The sequence below is a fragment of the Meleagris gallopavo genome, chromosome 1 (assembly GCF_905368555.1).
Source record: "Meleagris gallopavo chromosome 1, MGAL_WU_HG_1.1, whole genome shotgun sequence".
Classification (NCBI taxonomy): Eukaryota; Metazoa; Chordata; class Aves; order Galliformes; family Phasianidae; genus Meleagris; species Meleagris gallopavo.
Window position 1 is genome coordinate 3,434,888 of NC_139404.1, and position 23,838 is coordinate 3,458,725.

The following is a 23,838-nucleotide window of genomic DNA, read 5'->3' on the forward strand; positions in this document are numbered from 1 at the left end:
TGCTTTTCTCCTTTGGAAGCTTTAACTGCACGCAAGAAACAATTCATCCTAGAGAAAAAATTTATTTATAATGATATTATATTTGTTTAAACATTAGACGGTAGGCACTTCATGCATTGAGCAACATTTGCGAGAATTGGCACTGTTACATGGTCAGATAATGCCCTGCTGGAAGGAGGCATTTTATAACTGGGACAAATCCCAAAGATCGTATTTTTAGAAGTAGATTTGTTTGCTTCTCCAGGTCGAAGATCGGCTTGCCACAACCAATGAGGAGCTCATTCAGTACAACGAGATGAGAGAAATCCGTGCGCAGAGAGAAAAGGAATGGGTAGCTCACACAAAATCAAGGCTAAAACAAAATTTTAAAGGGAGAAGACAGTATCACCAAGAGTTATAAAAAAAAGTTTAAAAATACATAGGTGGTTTAATAAGTTTAATAAGATTAAACAAATGTTGAGGACAGAATTCGGTCCGCACAAAGTTAATTTACCATAATGGTTTAGGAAAATTTATGGGCTCAGAAACTTGGAGGAATTCAAGCATTCCAGCAGTAAAAAACAAACACATCTCCTAGTGACAGATGCCTCTTGCCATGCAAAGCCCTTTTCTGTAAACACTGTTGAAATCTTAAACAGGAGGAGGAAGTTTTTTGCTCAGAGGATGGTGAGGCACTGGAACAGGTTGCCCAAGGAGGTTGTGGATGCCCCTGGATCCCTGGAGGCATTCAAGGCCAGGCTGGATGTGGCTCTGGGGAGCCTGGTCTGGTGGTTGGCAACCCTGCACACAGCAGGGGATTGAAACTAGATGATCATTGAGGTCCTCTTCAACCCCAGCCATTCTATGATTCTACAATCTCAGACACAGAACCTAAATTAAAACCTCTGAGAAACTTCTGAAATAAAAATTACACTGACATGATGACTTTCAACACAGTTCTCACATGAAATTAAAGGTAATGGCTCAAGGAGTTGCAAATACAAATGCCAATAATATAGAGCATGCTTTCCCTATGGAAAAAAAAAAAAGTAACTCATTAAACGTGGTCTGAGATAATTCATAATCGTAAACTGTAGATACAAGATCTAGTCTAGCATAAATCTACAATACTGCCAAGTGACTATTTCACCCACTCGTGCTTGATCCTCCTCCTTCCTTCACCAGCAGCTATAATAAAAAAAAGAGCAGCATAAATAACTTTTTCAGTCACAGCCGTTCTCCAGCTTACCATTCGTGCCAGCACAAAAGGAAAAAAAGATGACAGCAGCTGGACCAAGAGTCCCCACTGACATGAACTCTCAATACCACTCCCCTATAAGCTGCCAGAGAAATGAGTGCCATGGTACCTCAGCTGCTTTGTGGTACTCTTACCCTTCACCCAAAAGCCTTATTTGCACCACCAGCAAGAACATGTCCAAAAGCAGAACTGGTGAGCCTCAAGTCTTCAAACTAACTTCCTTCACAGCTATTTGCATCTCAGCTTTTATTGTAGGCACTCCCTTTGCCAAGTGAGAGAAGCGGATCGTTCTGGCTGCTTCGCGTAGAAAGCACTCTTGGCAGAACAAAATGGAAGTTTCTTTTTATTACCCATGCAGAGACTGCTCTTGCAAGTGCTGGAAGTAGATAACTTTTCCATTTAGCAACCCAGATGCTGCTATGTCCACTGTACGAACCACTGGTTGATCTCCACTGAGATTAGAGAGACGTCCCCACGCCTGGTATTTCCAGAGGACTCCTCTGTGCAAAAAGCTCTGTGGTTTCTGACACAACAATCACAAAGGGAGAATTTTTCTTAGCTTTTGAGGAAGGGGGGTGAAAAGGGAGGGGCGCAATGACTTCACAAAACATACTGTAACTTGGGTTTTAAGCTGATATAATTTGCATTCAACCTAAATATTTTCATAAAGGCTGCTATTAAAGAAACCCATGACTTCAGGAACAGTTCCTTAAGAATAAACAAATCCAAAACATTAGCTCTGCTTGGCACATTCAGAATTGCTCTTCAGAGAGCAGCTGTGCAGAGCAGAGCACACACATCTCCAAGAGGATTTGGAACTCAGATGTAGTTTTCTGGTAGAAAACCACCGAGGCAGCACACCATTAAACAGCAAAAACGATGTGCAGTGCTTGGAAAACAGCATCACTGAAAGCCAAAGTACCTTCTTTAAGGGCTGCCCATGTCACAATTTTTTATGATTATTTTTTCCTAGTACCATCTTAAGACAAAGTAGCAAGAAAAAAACAACTTCAAACATGGATTCATTCCCTCAAAATCCACTTCACAGAGGACTAAGATGAGGTAGGCCAACTATTTCAACTGTTTCAGACACAGGGAACCACCAAACTGGCCAGCACACAAAGCTGTGACAGAGATGCTTAACCAACTTGGGGGAGGGCAATGCACACACAAAAAAAAAAAGCATCCAAAAACAAACAAACAAAAAAGTCCATTAAAACCCCATCCCTTACATCTATAAAGACCTGAATATTTTCTCTATATGACTCACTCCAACTCCCAGAACCTCACTTTAATTCATGCTGATTTCAAACTACACAGCTGCAATGTTCAAAAAGCAGCATGTACCTACAGCAGTCCCTTAAAGTGGTTCAGAAAAAAAAGCTTTCTAGATTTCATCATAAAGTCTTTCTCCTTTCTGTAGTAAAAGTTCACTCCTTAAAATGGCATAAATGCATGAAAACATGAAAATGTCTTGGTTGAAACACACACAGGAGGGTCCCCTGCATAGCAAGATAAAAGATGCTGGAGGTAATGATGTACGTAAATGTTCAATTTAAGTACTGTATTGTTATGAGATTTGCCAACTTCATGCTCAAATTTGCTTCCATCTCCTCAGCAGCCTTTTCATAAACACATCCAATTCAGTATAAATTAGCTATTTATCTTTTGACAGAAGCAAAGTATAGCATATAAAAACCACTAATTTAGAACTATCACCCTACAGAAATGTGGTCATTGGATCACAGCTGACTGCGCTGGACAACAAAACAGGTATCACCTGGCTCAGGCCTAGAAATAAGTTCATTCAAATCAGTTTCCCAGATATATCTTTCAATTATCAGTTTACCTATTTTTTTTTTTAAGCAATCTTTACATGTTGCCAACCCAAAGCTCTTACTAAAAAACAAATACAAAATGACATTGTCACAGACAAAGAACATACTCCTCTTCACCCCATGTCCAACCAAGCCTCCTTTAAACAAAGCATTCCTGATTCGGCGGCGCTTCTTCCTGACATGCCAGGAATTAAATGTTATCAATAGTGACTAGAACTGCAGCATTGTAGTGAATTCCCAATGAGTTATCAGAGCGCTGATAAACAACTTCTATCCCAGTGATACTCAGAAACCCAAAATCGCGATGAAACTTTTGACTATATCAAGCAATGAGCAACTCAAATCCTCAACAGCAAGAGGCCTCAGCTCCAGGTTGGTCCTGTCAGTCACAGGACAAAAGAAAAACAAATGGGAGAAAAATAAAAGTCAGGCTTATTCACATATAATGGTAATCACAGGGACTTCAGACATCACATGTGACTATCAGCTTAATTCTTCCCAGCATTTACAGATTATACTTTTGATGAAAGTAAGTGACGATGAACCTTGAAGCCTGAAAGTTAAAGGTTTCTTCTCTCTCCCAGCTAGCTTTGGTTTTAAATCTAACAATAAATGTTGTTAGATCACTTAAATAACAGAACTTTCCCATGTACACAGTCCCTATTAAAAAAAAAAAAAAGAAAAATAATAACTGTAGATGCTCAGAAACGACCCTAAACTGCACCAGCGAGGATTTAGACCAGAAATCAGGAAGAGATCTGTTCTTCATGTAAAGGGTGGCCAGGCATTTGAACAGGCTGCCAGGGCACTGGAGGAGTCCTATCCCTGGAGGTACTTAGGAGACGTGGACATGGCACTGAGTGACATGGCACAGTGATGGGACTTAGTACGGTTAGGTTCATAGTTGGACTTCATGATCCTAAGGTCTGTAATTAATTCTACGATTAATTATTTACAAAGAGACTGTTTCAACTGACCAACTAGTGAGCTGATATTGGTGCACATAAGAATATCTGGACAATGTATTCTTATACTTAAGAATTCATTTCTACATATCAAATATTCAAGGATGTTTGAAATCCAACCTTTCAAGCAATCCATAAAACTCTAAAGGAAGCAACGTTGCATGCATGCAACCTAGGTGACATTCCTGGAGATTCCCTGAACAGAAATAAAGCCCAGGCTTGATAAAAAGACCAAGAACCGCATAAATTCTACCCACTGATATTAAGGAAAGATGAGGAGGTTAGGTCCTTCAGCTCACTGAATCTGCAATCAAGAGATGAAACACCATAGCTAAAATTTGTCAGAGTTCAAGACATCATCAGGCACTGCCAACTTACTACAAAGTTCCATTCTTAATTCATTTAATAATAATTAAAAAAAACCCACTCACTTCTTCTTGAGAAAATGGATTTTGGCTGGTACTTTGAACACAGATTTTCGACTGCCAGCATTAACTAGTAAAGGCATAAAACATGCACTTTCCAAATCTTCCTCAGTATTGGCAGCGTAGCACAGTAATGCTACATTCCCCCCACAAACCCTTCACAAGATGAGCAGAAAGCTGCATCCAGCACGCTTCTGAGTGAATCCCCTATGCTGAACTCTGGAAGAATCACAAACTTCTTGGTAGTGATTTTACTTAACTAATGCACAAATGGAAAAACATTACGCAGGCCAAGTAGCAGGCTTAGAATCTTCCATGACTTCACAGCATTGCAACAATGCTCTTATGTGCCACAACACTTCGTATTCCCACTTGAAGGAGGAATTCAATAAAACAGACTGACTACATGTAAAGATATAAATTCACAGCGCCATAAACACATCTTTAATACTCATCAACACAGTAACTTCACACTCAGTAAAAAGCTCACCCAAAAAATGATGCCTGGAAAAGAATTTAAGGAAGACTGCGTTCAACAGAAGAGATTGAGCCCCTCATATCCAAACTACTGCCAAGAATTGAACTGTTGTTTTTTTTGTGTTTTTTTTTTTTGTTTGTTTGTTTTTAAACCTAAATTCTGCAAAAACAGTTCGTCCTGATTCCAGGTGGAAACACATTCCCTGCGTTTATGTTTCTTTTCAAAATCAAGGTTATCTCACAAATCATGCAACTCTACTCAGGGAAATCAGAAAATCAAACATTGGCCCAGGAAAATGAAGGAATATATCAGTCTGTTAAGAACTGGCTGTTTGGGGAACCGTGCTACAAATCAGAACCATTTGCCCCTAGTGCTACATTACAGAATAATTCCTTATTTTGGAGCAATATAAATGAATTCATGCTAAAGCATACAGGCTCCCAAGGCAGCATTAGTTCCAGGTTTGGCAGGCTCCAAAGCTGTACCAGAAGGCAGGGGTTTTTTTTTTTGTTTGTTTGTTTGTTTTAGAAGACAGAAAGTGAAAGTTAGCACAGAGCACTCCATCAGGAAGAGGAGGGTGGGAGCTCATTCAGCAGTTTCTTACTCAGAGGTCAATTCACTGAATCCCAATTTATTTTCTTCCACCACAGACTGCCTTCTGCAGCTCAGCAGCAGCACTGAGAACCCAGCAGTGGAAACCCAACCTGGGGAGGAAAGTTGGTGCATTCCGAGGAAAACACAGAATCCATCATGACCAATGCACCGTTACCAATATTGTGCCATTTTTCAGGAACTGTAACATGTACCCATATAGCAGCAAGCTTTATTAAAGCATTTGCTTTTGCAGTTCAAATTCAGGCACGCAGGTTGCTATCCCCAACTCAAACAGCCATGCTTCTAGATTTAGATTGATCCAAGAAACAATTTCTCAAAGATATGCATGCTGAGTGTTAAGTAATAACTAAAACTGTAACTAGTTAAGGTAGCAAACCACAGAACATCTTCACCACCACCTTCCCTCCCTAATAGCAGCTGCTATATTATTCAATTCAGACCAAGCTAAACTTACAAACCACTGTTCCTATAAAATTCTGCAAACTATAGTAAAATAAAATACATTCCCTTTAAGAGGTTTCTATTTACATGCAGCTAAAACAAAGGAAAATTGGCTTGTTTTGGAAGTTTAGAAGATGTGACCTTCACATAACTACTGACTGAATATGCCACTTAACCTCAACAGAAAAATCTTCATCACATCATAAAAAAATCAATTGTAGCATTAAACCTAACGGTGCATTTTAACACTGATTTGCTAAAAAGATGAATGTGCAGAATAAGAAACTATATTCTTTGCCATAAAAAAAAAATCAGAATGTAGATGCTGGCTCAGCAATAACAACAGTCATCAAAGGAAAACATGCTTGAAATAGTGTTTTACTCTTTAAGTGAGTAATTAGTAATCACAATCTAGAAAGCCTTCATTAAGCTTGCAGGATATAAAACCACATACAGAAGAAATGATCCATAATCTGATGATGTTAATACCTCCAACGAAAACTTGACATTCTTAATTCTTAATTTTTCCCCAAAAATGCCATCCCAGAACAGGTGGAACTTCAAAGCACGACAGGTAACGCCAGCTTAGTCACATCACAACAATTAACAGTTTACCTTCACTATTCTGCCAGGGAATAAAACCATCCAGCCTCCTAAATAATGGCTATATTTTCATCGAGGCATAAAGAATTTCCTTCTCATTCCACAGCATTTGAGCTTTCACTCAGGAAAAAACTTCTGCAACAAGGCAACAGACTTCTGATGTAAGACATGAACAACTTTGTTTTGCAGTCATCTTCACTCTTTCACCTCTCCCAACCTCTCTCTCTCTCTCACCACTCCATCTTTTCCACCAACTTAAGCTTAACTCAGCCTGTAGGCAGTGATTTCCTACAGACATATTTCAGCATTCAGAGAAAAATTCCAGGTTACAGAAGTGAGGAAGTGCCTATTAGGAAAAGAAATCCAGAAACATCCAGAAAAAAAACACAAACAAGTGAAAAAAATCCTACTTTTAGCAGGATCCTCAGAATCATTGAGGAGAACAGATTCAGCCAGCTCACTTCATTCGTCAGCACTCACATTCCTCTTTGCAGATGTGACACGTATTGATCTATACTGCAAACACACCATGAGCACATAATTACAGACAGCAAGCAGGTGTGCCTGTTCATCTTCCAATATCTGCAGATGAAGTGACTGAACCAAGAAAGTGAACTGGCTAAATTAGAATGCTGAAGTGAAAATAAGAGCTGGCAATTTAAGTTGGGGGGGGAAAAAAAAAAAAAAGATTCAGGCTTGTGGGAAAAAAAAAAAAAGTTGTGGTCCTACAGCTAAAGTGGAAATCATCACTGTTACACAGCCAAAGTTATTTAAGAAACCAGGGAAACAAGCACTATCATTACAGTTTCCAGTATATGGATGACTAGCTCAGTTCATCCTGCCAGAAAAGCTCTAAAGCACGCTTTGCTTGTCTGCAGTTTAGGCAGTTTTTAACTGGTGAGACCTCAACAGAAGAAGTCTTCGGCTAGTTACTGAAACAGCTCAGCAAGCAGCAAACAGAATAGGGCAAGCAACCCTTTGTGTTAGTCGTGACTGACCTTAATTCAAGGGTGAAATCCTTCAGGGCTTAGATGCATCTATGAGATTTATGAACCTAAAAGATGCAGATTCTGAATCATCAGTTTCATGTGGTAGGAGAAACTCAGAATGGTGTTTCACTAGCCACAAATACATGTTTTTTTCTTGTTACAGAAATCACAAAGAACAGTGTTGTTGGAATCCAGGATATTTTCAGAAGAAGGGTTTGATGTTTTGTTTCAAAATCTTTGAAGACTTCACCAAAAAAGTTTGCTATGCACATTCTCAGTACTTCTTATTAATACTCCAGAATACCTTGAATTTGTACAGTACGTCTTTGTTTCAGAGTAAAGACAAGATATCAGTAGATGGTTGGTTAGACTGAGCAGACAGTGACTGTCATACCCTTAGTTAAGAAGTATTCTTATCTTGGGAGGCTACTAGTCACCTAAACTTTACTACCCAAGTATCTTTACTTTGCCTGATTTGATGGAAAAACAGAAAGTCGGCAAAAAAAGAAAATGATTATTCTAAGTATATTGTAACAAATCAGCTGAAACTTTCTTGTTTCACTAAGATTTTTAGGGAAGAAACAGTAGAGAAATGCACTCTTAAGCATTTGTTGTAGTGCAGTAGTGTAGGCTCAGTCACTGCAGTAACTGGGGTTCATACTGAAACATAAAATCATAGAATGGCCAGGGTTGAAAAGGACCACAATGATCTAGTTTCAAACCCCCTGCTATGTGCAGGGTTGCCAGGGTTGACATGGGCAGAGGGAGACCTGGACTAGTTTCCCTTGCCCCTCCTCTGACTTTGGGCAGAAAGTGATGAGCTCAGTTGCTTTTTTCTTTTTTTTTGGACAGGGACAATTTAAACCATGTATAGACCCCTGTTCAATCAAAAGCTATTTCTTTGCTTTCTGAGAAAAGCGCTTTATCCTGATCTTTTTAGTACTGTTTTGTGTACTTGCTATGCTTTACGCTCCTGTTATGGTGAATAAGGGGTGTATATTACTGTGTCCTCCTCAATGACAATTACATGCCCTTCTCTAATGTAAAGTGCCTTATTACTGTACCCTAGGACTGTGGTTGCATCAGATTCCTGACTCATGATGTAGTTGGCAAATGTCCTCAGGTCCTTCTGGCACTTTTAAACTGGGATTTCAGCAGTATGGCTTCTAACGAGCGTTTTTTAACCTCTTCTACTGTTATGCAAGTTGTGCACCTGAGGAGGGAAGCTTCATGCCATTCCTGTTGTTCACATCTTCCTGTGTGATACCTCTTCAGAAGCATCACATTCTTGTGCTATTAAGATTGTAAGTTTCTAAGCTGGTGATTAAATTTCATCAGCAGCCTCCTTCTAACTAATAATCACTTCTTCATTGCAACCCGTTGTTGTTTTTTTTTTTTTTTTCTTTTGTTGTTCTTATTTAGTGACAGGACAAGAGGAGGTTAAGGAGGATAAGACAGGAGAGGTTTAGGTTAGATATTAGGAGGAAGTTTTGCACACAGAGGGTGGTGACACGCTGGAACAGGCTGCCCAAGGAGGTTGTGGATGCCCCATCCCTGGAGGCATTCAAGGCCAGGCTGGATGTGGCTCTGAGCAGCCTGGTCTGCTGGTTGGCGACCCTGCACATAGCAGGGGGTTTGAAACTAGATGATCATTGTGGTCCTTTTCAACCCAGGCCATTCTATGATTCTATAGCTCCACTCCTTTCAGGACAAACTGCAAGGAGGAGAGTAAGGGTGTGATGAGGAAGTCTCACCCAACTTGCTGGGTTGAACATTTTCAACTCGCTCTCAGCAGAAGACCGGTGTCTCTGGAAATACCAGGTATTTCAAGGACAAAGTTGCTCTTGAACCAGTTTTCTTCCCAAAGGCACAACTTGCTTGCTCCCAGATGCAGACTGAACGAGACACCAGACCAACTCTTTCAGTTCTACCCACCGAGTTCTGAAGAAATTTCCAGGTCAGCATAGCTGCTGGAAATTGATTTTCCAACAGAGCAACAAGCAGCTTGAAAAACAAAATTAAAGCCATTCTTTCACAGATTCCAGAAGGACAATTGTCATTTGACATTTGGAAATGTCTTTGCAAATGCATGATGAATGTAGCACTGGTAACACAGCCAAACTTTAGTTCAGCACTAACCACTCCCTTAGTACCCCAACACAACAGAAATAAAGTTATTATTTACTGAAATAAACTAACTAGAACTCCCAATATCCTTCCTGAACAGCAGAATTCTGATCCGTATGTTAAACAAGACAATCATTTTCAGCTTTGTCTGCACATTTCTCCTACAGTACATTATGTTCCTGTACCATCAATTTTAATGTTTTCCATCTTCACTCTATCTCCAAACACCCACTCTCCTATATGATTTCCTTCATAAGTTTTCACCTCATGAGAATCTTATCTTCAGTCACAGGTCAGAGCTTTCTCTTTCCATTTGAGATCACATTTAAACTCCCTCCCAGAACATGGGAATCAAACACCAGCAGACAGCAAGCAAAAACCAAGCCTTCTTAAGGGCCATTTTCACCACAATCCTTTGCCTGGGATCGTCAGTGCTGATGAGATGGTAGCACCCAAGCATAAGGACCAGTGCACCTCATACCAAGGTCCATAACCCCACTGCTGAACAATGCTCAAAAGCCTTTCCAACTATTTTTAATGATAAGGACACTTGAATGCTGTCTTAAGAAACAGCCAAATGCAAAGTCATGCATTTGTAAAACACAAGCCCTATCAAAGGAAACAGAATTGTATCACAGATTGCAATGACATTAAGGACTTTGGGCAGCACTGAAGAAGTCACGTGAACATTAATTCCTAACAAGAGTCTGCAACAACAACAACAAAAAAAAAAACCCTAATGGGAGCCTTGGAAAGGAATATCAAAGAGAAAGAGAGTATTTTTTTTTTTTATATTGCATCAGTGAGATCAATAAAGGACTGTCACCCTTCTACTCAGGGGCCAACAATTTATAACAAGTACGATCACAGACCTGAAAAAATGCCTTACAGTCTTTCTAAGGGAAAAAAAGGCAAATGGATTACTTAATTATCACAAAAAATAATCAGAGAAAATCCAGTTTTTCTTAATATCTAAGCAAGCAAATATACTTAAAGATACAACTACTGCAAGTTTAGCCAAAAAAACTTTTGTTAAAGTTTGACCTCATTTTAGCAAGTGGAGATAATCCATAAAAACTAACAATTAACAAATACAGCGATCATCACTTGTTAAGACTGGTTAACAAAGTTACTTTAATCAGAGATTGTTAAATTCAGGGCCATCAATCATTACACAAAACTCTAATCCTGCATGACTGAGGTGCCCAAAGTACTCCTTACTGTCCTCCAGCACTGGAGCTGACAAGACAGAACGGTGAAAAAAATAGATACAAGACCACATTACATTCATTACAAACTTCACTTCCAGCACAATCTGATTATTCTAAAGCACAACTGCTTGCTCACAGAGCTCAAAGTCAAAACAAAATCGAAACAAGCTGGCACCAGGTGATCCCCTTCCCCCAAAACCACACATAAATCACGGGTGATCATTGCACGGTGTTTACCACACTGCCAGCCAACAGGGGTTTCAGGGGTCAGGGGCAGGAGAGGAAGCCAGGCTGCCAAGAAACACATTGCCACAGGCACCTGACATGCCCCAAACCTGCAGGACAATGTTTGTGCAGGGGGAATTGACTTATCCTTCCCCCCTGCATCCTGGTGACCAGTCTCTCCACTGCATGATACTGAGCCCAAAACCAGGGGGAAAGGCTGCATCTCCTTCCCAGGCCATCTCCCTTACCCATAGCAGATAACTGCTCCCCTCAGCCTCCCCAGAGACTGGTGGCTCAATGTATCCCTCCTATCTGCTCCAAACAAGTTCAGCATCTCACCAGACCTGCACGCACATGAACCCCTCCCTATATACTCCCCAGGGCAGGTGCTTACCCTTTTCCCCACCTGGCTGATCCCCCACCACGCACACAGCCCCCCTAAACCTGTTGACCACCACCTGCTCCTAGAACTCCTCAACTGCTGACCACCCCTCCAGCCCACAGGAGACCCCCAAGACATGCTGAGCACCACTCTCACATAGCCCCCACAAACCCTACTGACAATCCCTCCCCACATACACAGTCTCCCAAAGCTTCTGACCAACATTTTCCCTCAGATTAACCTCATCTCCCCTGGACATCCTCAAGCATGATAAACACTCTCTCCCAAACAAACTGCCCCCCCTTGTTGAGTACTCCTCCCCACAGACACAAACCCCCCAAAATCTGATTTCCTTCCCCACAGATGCATCACTCCAACACTTATGGGCTAACAGAAATCCTTCCCCACATACTCCCCCCAAATAAACTGACATTCTCATCCACACAGCCCCCCAAACCTGCTGAGGACCCATCACCATATAACCTTCAGACCACCGTTCCCCCTCACACACAGCCTCCCCAATACTAACCACCTCATTCCCATACACACAGCACTCCTGAATACCGATGAGCACCCCTCCCCACACACACAGCCCCTCTGCCCCCAAAGCCTTTGGGCCACCACACCCCACTCATGCAGCCCCCCAAAAGAACTTAAGATCACCATTCCCACACATGTAGCCCCCCCAAGAACCTCTAAACCACCACCTCTCCGTACGCAGCCCCCCCAGAACCTCTAAACCACCACTCCTCCATACACAGCCCCCCTAAAACCTCTGGGCCACCACCCCTTTCATACAAAGCCTCTAGAAATCCTGTGCCTCCCAAGGACACGCTCCCCCATAAGTGACCGCTCTCCTTCAAGTGCACATCCCCCCACACTGACCACCTTCCCCACCCCAGATCCCCCAATTCTAATTCTCTCCCACACACACAGTCCTTGAAAAGCTGATCGCTCGCCCTATCAGCACAGACCCACCCCCAAACCGACCATTCCCTCCACTCTAAGACCCTCAAACTTAACCCCCTCCTGCACCCACAGCTCCCACACAAACACTCTCACGCTCCCACAGACATCCTCCCCAAAACCCTCTGACCACCACACACCTCGCCCCCAAAAGCCCCCGGCCCCTCGGATCCCTCCCTCCCCAACCTCCTCACACCAGGCCTACACCAGGCCTAGCCCGCCTCACCCTCCCAACCAGGCCCAAACACTCACTCCGCGATCCTTCCCGCCTCCTCCCCTCACCCCCATAGGGCCCCGTCAGGACGCCCAGCACGAGCCCGGACTCACTCGGGCAGGTAGGTAGAGGAGAAGCTGCTCCAGCGATGCAAAGTGTAACCCAGCACCCGGCTCTCGGGACCCGCCGGCCCCGCAGCCGCCATCTTGTTGTCAGCAGCGGCCGCCGCGGCCCCGGCAGCGACCGCGGGAGAGGCGGGGCCGAGCTCTTAAAGGGGCCGCGCGGGTGGCGGGGCAGGGGCTGTGGGGCGCCTGAGTTGGGCTGTGCTGTGCTGCGATGTGAGGGGGACTTTATAGGTCATCGAGGGTTGTGGTGGGTTTGTAGGGGCTGCAGTGGGTTATTAGGAGCTGTAGGGCTTGGGGTGGGGTGTAATTTGTAGCTGCAAGGTTGTGTGGGTGCTGTGGGTGGGCTATAGGGTGTGGCTTGGTGGGGGGCTGCGGTGGGTCAGTGGAGCTTTGAGGGGCACGTTGGGCTCTGGCGTGTAATCTGGGGGCTGTGTGTGTTTTGGGTGCCCCATAGGGCTGTAGTGAGCTGCAGGAGGATGCCCTGTGGGGCTGTGTTGGAGCGTTGAGGTTGTAGGACCTGAAGTGGGATGTAATTTGGGGTTGTAGGGGTGTGAGGCTATGTGGGGCTGTGAAACCCTGTGGGGCTGCAGTGGGTAATGGACACCGCAGAGCCTGGGATCGGATGTAGTTTAGTTTGTGTCTGCAAGCCTGTACATGGGGGATAGGATGTAGTTTGTGTCTGCAAGGCTGTACAGGGGTTGTGGGATCCATCCCATTGGGTTTCAGGGGGATGCCCTGAGGGGTTGCAGTGGATTATAGGGTCAAGGGGATGCTCCATGAGCTGTGTGGGGAAGGGGCTGAAGCAAAACCCAAGCATGATGTGACCTCGTCCAGCTCCTGCGCTGATCCCTGCTGTGAGTAGCGCAGCTCTTTTCTCTTACCCTGTTTTATTATTTGTATTTCACCACGTAGCTCTATACTTTGTAAGTATCAGAAGCAGCTTGTTTTGACAGTTCTGTCAATTTCAACATGCTTTTGTTGTTGTTGTTTTCCAAAAAAGGAACTGGAGCAATCGAAGTCACCATAAATAACTGTAAATATATAAACAGCAGTTAGTAATTAGTGAAATAAAAATGAGCTAATTGAGTGGTGACCAGATTTAATGCTTGACCAACAATTTGCAAGCAACTGGAAATTGAGTGGAGGGTACTATAATTATTGAAGTTATTGGGCTTCTTTTCTTGGCTTATTCTCTCTTTTCTGGTCCATACCACAGCTCATCTGAATGCTCCATGGAAAGGTTACTTGGAGATCCAGACTGTGGGAAAGAACCCAAGTGGTTTCCCATGTCCTATGCACTGTCATATTTAATAATTTTTTTTTTCCCTTCTGAATTCTACTGAATAACATGTATTTAATCACTTCATCTATTACTATCAGTGCTGCTGAATAGTTCTCCAGCAGTGCTAAGACCTCTTCTTCAGGTTTACATTGCAGTCCCTGGTTTAGAGGGATGCTCATATTGTGATCTCTGTTTCATGCCATGATGTTTTTCAGTGCTTTTTCTTGCTACATGAATGGACCTGAAATCCCAAACACCCGTGTAATTTTCAAGCATGTAAATTGGAGATTTATTGAAGGGTTTCTCCAACTGGGGTTACTGTGTGGGGTTTGTTTATTTGTTTTTTGGTTGAAATAAAATTGTTTCACCCAAAACCCCCACCAAAGTGAAGGAAGACTTGAGGAATCCCTGGAGCAGTTTTGGGATGCTTGAGAAATAAGAGGAGATATTTCAAGATCAGGGACAAAAACAAAACTAAAATAACAAGAAAAAAACCAATAAGGCGACAACAAATAAACAGCTGTCAGTTGGAAATGACAGATTGGAGGGATATTATCAGACAGGACAGCAAAATGCCTGGCTAGATTAAATTAACACAAGGATTTTTTTTTTTGCCATTTATTTTAGGAAAGCAAGTGAGAATGCTGCAACAAAATCTGGCTGAGGATGAAACATTCTTGCAGCAGCCTTGGAGGCTGAACGTCAGCTGAGGATCTCAAAAGTGAGGGGGAGCAGCAAAGCGCTTTGTCTTGAGACCCTTTTTTGGGACCTGAGGGAATGGTGCTTCTACTGAAGCAGCGCAGCAAAAACTTGCATGCAAGATACCATCTTCCACAGCTCTGCCTTTGCTGCTGCACTAACAAGGTTTTTTTGAAGTTTGAGGTCTTAATGTAGCATTTAAAATTTCACTTACCCAAAGCCTCCATTTTTTTGTTATTTTTTCTTTTTCTTTTTTTTTTTTTCACCCTGCGATTTACCGCAAGAATATTAAAGGAAATAGTTTGCTGAGGATCTTGCTAATAATATACTCCCTCCATCAGGAGAAAATATTCTACCTTGGCATTTGGTGCCTCACTAACAAGCAGCCAGAAAGGAGCGATGCCATATAAAACTGTAACCTCTAAATATGAAATTTTGGAGATTGCAACGAGCAGCGAGTGCCAGCTCCATGCCGGCAGCAGGGAGGAGGCAGAGGGAACGCCATCAGCTCGCTACTTGCTGCTGCACAGAGCACATAGCCCCAGGAGTTTCTCTGCCCGGTGTCCTGTTACCACTTGAATCAAGATGTGAATGCCAAGCCAGCTTATTTTTAGCAGAATTTGGACCTAAAGAAGCAAGCGCTGGTGAAATACATCGTACTGACAGCTCTGGAAAATCTTTATTCATCTGCAGCACAGGAAGCAGGGAAGGATGCGAGAAAGCAAAGCAATCCCAAGCTACAAACCAAGTCTCCCTAGCACTGCACAGACCCTGGCGGTAGCTGGGAGAGGGTTTTTCCACGCTAAGAGCAGGCCTGGCACGGCAGGGAGGAGTGCGGTGTGCCGCAGATTTGGACAGCCTACAAGCCTCCAGCTGAGCTCACTGCGTCTGTCGGAGCTCAACTGCAGCAGCGGTGGGGCTGTAAAAATGGGAGAGACTCGGAAAACTTGAGTATCTGAGCCCTGCTCTGCTAAGCTCTGCGAGTTTACTGTGTTAATACAACATTGGATCTGTGCAACTGGGCGGTCCAATGGCACTGATGCTGCCCTGTACCACCTCTAGCAGTCATTCAGACCCTCTGCTCTGTGGAAGAACCCAAAAAGAGGACACTTACGACACAACCATCATGCCAAGCAGGCATGTTTCTATCCCTGTCTCTTGGGACCTTGCTGAAATCCTCCAGTGCATTTAGGCATCTGCTGGACCTGAGCTGGCTGGGGGCTGATAGATCCCTGCAGGCAGCAGTTGGCTGGAGTGGAGACGAGACCATGAAGGAGAGCAGAGCAGCAGCAAAAATGGGTCCCTTCAGCTTTTGGGGTACAGCTAGGAGGTCCCTGGATGCATGCTGGGAACGGTAGCTGGGGTTGTTGAAGGTGACCACAGGAGATGTCCCCTGCATTTCTCTGCCAGGAGGATGCACACACAGTGTTAACACGCTTGTCATCAGTAGGTCTGAAATTCAACCACGGACAGCTCAGGGATCTGACAATTGTTTGTGTCTGCCTCGAGACAAATATCTCATTGCCCCCTTTGCAAATTTGCTCCTCTGCTGCGTGTGTGTTTCGAGTTTCTTCATGCAAAACCTGCGTGGGTGTTTGGGTATGTAATGAGCACATAGTTCAGGATGAAAACAAGTTGCCTGGAAGAGCCAAGTAACGCCAAAAAAATGAAAGCAATACAAACAACAACATGGCACACAGCCATACCAGCTAGACCGTGGGCCAGCCGGATCTCACGTACTCTCCGGAGCTGCAGAGCCGATCAGCTGTTGGAAAAAGAGACCTTTAAAGACAAGTGAGAGGAAATAGCATTGGCAGTGCAGGCCACAGCATGTTTCCTTCCAAAGCAGGACAGAGCCAAGGACATGAGGCAGAGCTGTAACATTTGGGGTCTCGTTGCTCAGCAAATCAAAAACGTCCAGTGGGTTGTAGTTGTGTAAGCGTCTATTGTTTTCTGAGCAGAATCAGAGCACTGGTCTGATTGGGTATTGTCACAACAGATTTTGGCAATGCTTGCTCACCTAAGTGAGCTCCCTCTGCAAAATGAAGCCCTGGCTTTAACTCAGTGCTCCGTGTTGGGGAAATAAACCTGCCTGCCTACACAACTCTCTGGCTGGAGAATATCTTCCAAAACCTCCCATAGGAACTTTGAAGAAAAACACCATTAGCCTATGGACCAGAGCAGGACCAGAGCAATTCCAAAAAATTCCCTGAAGTGGCCTCACTAATTATTATCTCATTTTGGTAACGTGAATGGGGAAAAAATAGTGGTGAAGCTGTTTTGAAATGCATTTTCTGCAGAGCCTGAATGAATTTCTGTATAGAAAGGGGGGTGAGAGCAGGCCTCAAAGACAGGTTACATAATTTTTCCCTTGCCCTCATCCATTTGGAGCAAGGGACCATCTGTACCTCCTTATAACACAGTGAAACAGTACTTCTTTCAGCATAAGAAAATGGGTTTAGTTGTGTAGACTCTGATCCATGCATCTGCTCCTAGCCCATTCATTTAAATACCTGTCTGAGAACTCTTCACCAGCTCTTAAAGCACCTGTTCATTGGTGAAAGGCTTGAATCAGTAAAAGCTCACTGGTAATCTGGAAGGTTGAAAGGGGCCTTAAATACCAGAGCTTCCATATGCATATTGGCATTTTTCTTTGCATAAATGCCAGCTTTAAAAGGCTTATTTTACAAAGCACAAACACACTTCTATGATGATTTTTTTTTTTTACATCAAGGTCAGTAACTCGGCTTCATTCATCAGTCTCCAGCTGCAAACATGCCCCAGACAATGGAGGAGAGTGTATGTGAGCCAGGAAGTGCCATTTGAGGGGATGTGAGTGGCTCTAAACTGCACTGGGGAGAGAGGATCTTGGTGCCCTTGTGCACTCGGCCCTGCACGAACTGAAATAGGGTGCTCGAGGGCAGGAAAAGCTGCTTAGGTGGGCACAAATAACACTCGCACTTAGTGAGCTTCAGTAAAAGGCACCTCTCAAATGTCACCGCTGTGCCGTCGACTGGTGTGATGCAGCCAACATTGTGCTCCCCTCCACAGAGGCAGTGAGCACTCTTAGGAAGCAGACAAGATAATCCCAGCTAAAAATACTTATTCTTCCCCTGGCAGGTGCATGCATCGTGTGCACGGTGCTCTCACGGTGACGTGCCTGCACACCCAGTGCACTCTGCTCATCTTTCACTTTGGTGCTTCTCCTCCTTCCAAGTGAAGTGCTTGGGCATTGTGATTAGTGCTCTGAATCACCCGGATAGGATGCTCCGTCCTGTGTTTCAGATGCAAAATGTGCCTTGGAATTCAATAGTTGCTATAGTGCCGTAATTACACATTTTATGGAGTAGTTAGTCAGAATGGCTAGAGCTCTTGTTATTAGGCTTGGACTCCTTCTGCTGCTTTATTTTAAAGACCTCTCTGATAAACGTCTACTCTCTGCATTAAAAATAGTTTGTTTCAGCTTTTGTGTCCCTCCAAACGTAGCCACAATTCAAGGCTGAAGGAGAATAGGTCCCCAGCTATGTGGAGGGACAGAGTTTGTAGCCTGCTTATTGCAACGTGGGATTGGGAGCTCCAAAATGTTCCTCAAAGTCAGCTGCAGTGACACCAGCTGAGTACTTCCAGGGTTTGGGAGTTCTTGAGCACTGATCTCAGCAACTTTGCTGTCTATGGTTTGGAGAAGACGTGCACAATCTGCTCAAGGCATCCATACCAACCAGGATTCTCCTCTTCCCTTCAGCAGTATGGAGGAAGTGGACTCTTTGGGTGCTTCTTCTAGAAGATGACAGCATACCACAATGGGACACGGTTTTGGTGAGGATGAATCCCTGTACCAAGGTGTTGCTTTTCTTATGCCCACTCTAGAAGAAGCTCAGCAGGATTGCAAGCAACTGAGATAAGCAAAATAAGCACCATGCTTGACATCCCTCCTCTGGTTGGCAGGGATAGTCACCACCCTACATCATAGTGTTGGCCTTTCCCCTATTAACCACATTTTCTGCCCAGGTTTCCCTATCTGGAGAGTGGAGCTAACTGCTTAATTGCCTACTTTCTAAGGAGTCGAGCAGGATAATTAGCTAATGTTTGGGTAATGCGTCATAGGGTAAAAGTGCTAAGTAGTATTACTGTCAGCAGCACAGTGGGAAGTGAAGGACTCAATCTTGTTTTTCAGTCGGGAATGTCACGGTCTTCCCTTAAGCTCACTGTTCACATTGACTGCTGAGGGCAGGGGACTTGGGTGAAAAGTTTCAAGGAGGAGGATGCCAAGGACAGCAGAAAGCTGTTTGCAATCCAGGAGAAGAGCTGTGAGAATAGCTTGGTGTGCTTTGGAAAGAGAAAACTGTAAATGATGACAAAGGCAGGGAACACGCCTGGGGCAGCACAGAAAGGACTCGTGTCTGTAAGCTTAATTATTCAATAGCAACATCCTCTGAGTCATAAAAATGCACCGGGGAAAGTTTTCTTGCGCTGCATTTGTTGCATGCATGCAGCACTGTGGGAAGCATGATACAGAAACCCATCTAGCTCTCCCTGGGGACTGAAGTAGACTCAACCTAAAAGAGATTTTGCATCTTTAATTTCTATTATTCTGCAAATTACGTTAGAGATGAATTTTAAACCCTTCTCATGTCCGTTGATCATAATTGATGAGATTTCAATTGTGTCTCCTTGAAGTTAAACATCTGAGAGACACTTTGCTTAATAGTTTGCCTTTCAGAGCACTGCATTAGCTCCCTTGTGCTCCAGTCCGCTTAATTTAGAGCGAGTGCCCAAAAGTGGTGCAATTAAGGAAGGAATCTTGGGCTGAAGCTCTCTATGCTTTCAAATGACCAGCAGACCCTTAGCGCTAGCTTGTTTTTACCATAGCTGGAACAACACTTTCTGTGACTCACTCTTAATTATTCTCTGGATTCAAGAACAAATGTTTTTAACCTCTTTCTGTTGTATCTGAGAATAATTAAACCCTCATCTCTGTCTCTGAGCAGTTCTGGAAACGTTGCTGTGATCTGCCATTCCACCTCTGTGAGCCTCACTCCTTGGCTTTCTGGCCACACCAGAGAAGCATATTCTCCTTCTGCATCTTTTCTAAATGAGCTGATATTTTTCACGCTTTCTATTTATTTTCTTGCCCTGGAAACAGTCCTATGCTTTGATCTATTCAAAAAAGATATCTTTTCCAGAGGGATTGCTGGGCTCTCCCCTTTTCCTGTCAAGTGGCCAGCCGCAGGCCACATGGAGAAGATGCTAGCTCCCTTTTCTTCTTCCCAGTATCAGTAAGCCAGCCTCAGACCATCTCAGCAGCTCTGCACCCTGCACAGGTGTCTCTTCAGGCAGGAGGATAGAGGGAAGAAACACAGACGGTGCCAAATCAATCCTATCCACCATTTGCATTCCTACATCTCTGCGAGCTTTCCATCAGGAGTAATATTTGACCCTTGGGAAAGCAGAGCAACCTTTTGTTTGCCATTCCTGATGGTATGAAAATCAGCAGACACACTGCTGTGATGAGTCGCCTGCCATGAAACAGTCACATGCCAAACACCGCCCCATCCCAGCACTCCCCAGGAAGAGTTTGTGCCCAGTCTCAGCTTCTGAAGTCCTCAAAAGCCTGCTTTATCCTAGAGAACCACTTCCTGTTGTGTCTGTTCCTGTATTTGTACTAAGTAGGTGGAAACACTGGCAGCAGTTATGGGAAGGGTAGGGCTTGGGGAAGGATGTACGTGAAGGATCACCCTCCCAGCCGTGGCTGGATGTTCTACTTAAGACCCTCTTCAGTGCTCAGTGTCAAGTGGAAAATAAGCAGGACTCACTGTTCCATGAACAGAGATGAAATTTCCCAAACCAAAAAATAATATTTGATGAAAGAATAAGCATCATCTGTCAAGACAGGGCATTTAAGGAAATCTCAAGTTGATTTTTCTTCTCCAGATGTTGCTCCAGCAGGAAATCCACCCAAAGGGTCTCATCTGTCCTGTCCAGAGCCTGACCTTAAGGTCTACCATGAGAGAATGGGAGATTGCAGCTGTTTGCTGAGAGTGATACAGAGGATGGGTCCATTGCAGCTGTTCCTGTGCTCTCTTCACTGGGTCTGCATGTATGGGAACAAAGAGAGATGCTTTTGGGGCTAGAGGTCTGCCAGGCTGGGAGAAATGGTGTATGGAGGGCTGAGATGGGGTAAGGTTGCTAATGCTCTTAGAAAAAAAGGGCCATGGGGATCCAGGAGGAAGATACAACTGCTGATGTTGAGAGGTGGCTTTTTTTTTTTTTTCCCCATAGATCCAGGAGTTTTCAGCATGTTGCAGAGAAGCATTTCCATTCCCTGGGAAAACAGGATAGCTACATACCCAGCAGGTGGCTTCACTTCTCAGCACACTCAGCTTCTCCTGCTCCATAGGAAGCTGTTTCCCAGGAGCCACATATGGGCATGGACTGGTTCATGAGCCTATTCAGATACTGCTTGTTTCTGTGGCTTGGTGATTTTGCAATCTGCTTCTTGGGAAGAGGAGGGAGACAAAAGCCCTGTGACTGCTGAAGGCTTGAGACAGATTCATGCTTATGAGCAGTCATCCATGTGGATTTGGCAGACAGAGCTCAGAGGCTTGTGGGCTGCCTGAGTGCCATCCCTGCTTTGCCAACCTGCTACCACATGCATAGACTGACTGAGGGGCTCAGGGATCTCTCCACATAGCTAAGAATGAGGAGAAGAGGGACAGGAGAGTGACTCAAGTCATTATGTCTTCAGCATGGACACCTCAAATTACCCAGTCCAGATAGAATTCGCTCAGTGTGTGTTGGAGGAAGGCAAGTTCCCTTTTTGTCAAAAGAAGCGTTGCAAATCTCAAAATGGAAGGAGCCTAAGAGCATGCTGAATATGGATATGACTCTACATGTAGCCCAGCAAGGGCTTTGCTTATGGTTCGCAACTCCGCTGCGTGCTTTTGTAGCACTTACAACAACTGGCTTGCACCCCAGCCCCTTCCCAGGAATATGCAGCTCCAAGGAGAAAAATAACTAACTTCTTGTGGAAATGGAAAAGGATAAAGCAAGCAAAAAATGTGAGTCAAGACAGATTTGCAAGGGAAAAGGAAAGGTGGTATGAAGAATAACAACAAAACACAGATTGATACTACAGAGAAGTTTCAGGGAGGTGAAAGGTTTGCCAAAATACCAGCCTGGGAAGTATTAGAGAGACAGGTCTATCTCTGGAGTACGAGAGCCAGGAGATGTATACCTCTTCTGCCTGAAATCATCTGGGCAAGGCCAAAGGGGGTAGCCACAAAATGCGCAGCTCAGAAAGGGGCTGGGTAACATCAGGAACCAATTGAGGTCTTGGGCATGGGTGGACTGGAAGTGCCAAGCCTGTTCACAGAGACTGTTGGGATGGGTGTCATGTCAAGAATGATTCAAGCCACCCACAGCTCCTGCTCGCTTAGACCTTGGCCTCCTGTGCTGCCTGCAAGAAGCAGTCACATCTCCTCGTGTAGGCATCTAGAGTACACAGCAAAGCAAAAACAGCTGAAGATGAAGAAAAGATAATTCAAAAAAAATGATTGGATGTATTAAGCAAGAATAGCATATCCTCCAGATTGTTCAAAGAGGAAAAGAAGCAACAGTGGTGACCTTTCATAAGTCATGGAAAACGAAGGAGATAGCCGGGTTCTTGGGAAAGAGGTCAGGAAATGGAACGCAGAGCAATGGAAATTTTTACCTGGCAACACTGACTTTGGTCCCAAATACAGCAAAGGAAAAGGCAGGACGTGACATAAATCTCTGACTGTCTAAAGGATGAAGGAATAATGAATGTTTATCCACAGGGCTATAAAAAACATGAAGATGGAGAGATTTTTTATCAGTCTACAAAATGAGTGGTTGTGAGAATACAGTGGAGGCAATATTTCGTCTCATTTGTGAAGAATTTGATGCACTGTCTCAACACAGCGCTTTTCTAAAATTAATTTGGCTTGAATCTAAACATCACACAGGCTGAACATCACAATTTAAAGGTCCTCTCAGATGGCCATATGATATCTTCCTCCTGGATAAAGTTGAAGTGTTAATGACCCCATCCCTCTGTTGAAGCCTTCTTTCTGCAGACACAAAACCGCTGCATTCATCTGCCTCCGCCAACCTCAGTGCAGATAACACTCAGCAAAACACCGCATCCTCCAGGACGGAGGCGGGGAAGTGAGAAAGCCAGCAAGTGAGTCATCAAGCCTTACGGGCAAAATCTGCCTGGTATTTGTGGCGTGCAAGAGAATAGCCATGCAAGGGGCTTTAAGCTCACGCTGGTCCTGCAGGGCTACTTGACCTGTCCAGGGATCACTGTGTGCCATCACTCATCATCAAGATCTTAAAGTCCACTCCAACTCCCAGTACATTCTTGTCTCCCTCTCTTGTCCTGCAGTGTGGTAGTTCCAGGAGCCATCTCTGCTGACTTTCTACCACTGAAGTCTTCCGAGAGGAGAGAGCATTGGTTTGTGGCTGAAATCCTAAGCATGTAAATGTAGGCCATGATGCAAGAAAAACTGGCTTTCCAACTGTGCATGGCAAGAATGCCCCCTCATTAAGGGATCAAAGTGCTATCCATCGAGACCGCCTCTTGCAACATGCTGAAGACCTGATTATGGTCATTTTTCTCCCTGCTTCTATTGCATGCCTGAGAAAGGGACGCGGTAATTAAAGTTTGAATCTCATTAAATCTCAGAAAGTGCGTGGCTTTCTGAGAATCCAATTATCACAAATGCTATGTAACGCCAGTCAGGGCACAGTTTGTTTTTGGAGTTTAGAATTATTCTTGTTAAACATACAAATATGGTGTGAAATCAAAATTTCTAGATGATGTTGAAAATCCAGAGAAGGTGCAGCTAAAAAAAAAAATCAAACAATTTTAGGGCAGGAAAAAATACCTTGGAGAGGGAATGAGAGGCTGCAAGAGCTTCACTCACCAGTAAGAGAAGAGACAGAGCAGGGAAGCTTGAGCAGCAGGAATTACTCTCATCGAGCCCAAGGGCCT

The 23,838-nt window shown here is 44.0% G+C and overlaps 1 protein-coding gene and 1 long non-coding RNA gene across 3 annotated transcripts in view; one reads left to right on the forward strand and one right to left on the reverse strand.

The window, feature by feature from the left end:
• The window catches only part of MKLN1 (muskelin 1), a 105,949-nt gene extending 92,969 nt beyond the window's left edge, over positions 1 to 12,980 (reverse strand). Inside the window, exon 1 of the mRNA XM_085213313.1 lies at positions 12,830 to 12,980. Coding sequence (XP_085069439.1) covers positions 12,830 to 12,921 — 92 coding nt within the window. The 5' untranslated portion in view covers positions 12,922 to 12,980. The remainder of the gene's footprint in view (positions 1 to 12,829) is intronic.
• Positions 12,981 to 13,092: 112 nt separating this feature from the next.
• On the forward strand, positions 13,093 to 23,523 carry LOC104911519 (uncharacterized). 2 transcript variants are annotated; one of them, XR_002115255.2, is made up of 3 exons: positions 13,093 to 13,695; positions 14,751 to 18,638; positions 21,102 to 23,523. It is a non-coding gene; the product is annotated as an uncharacterized LOC104911519 (long non-coding RNA). The 2 variants fall into 2 exon arrangements; XR_014880548.1 differs by having other exon boundaries at positions 13,101 to 13,695; positions 14,751 to 17,065.
• The last annotated feature ends 315 nt before the right edge of the window (positions 23,524 to 23,838 follow it).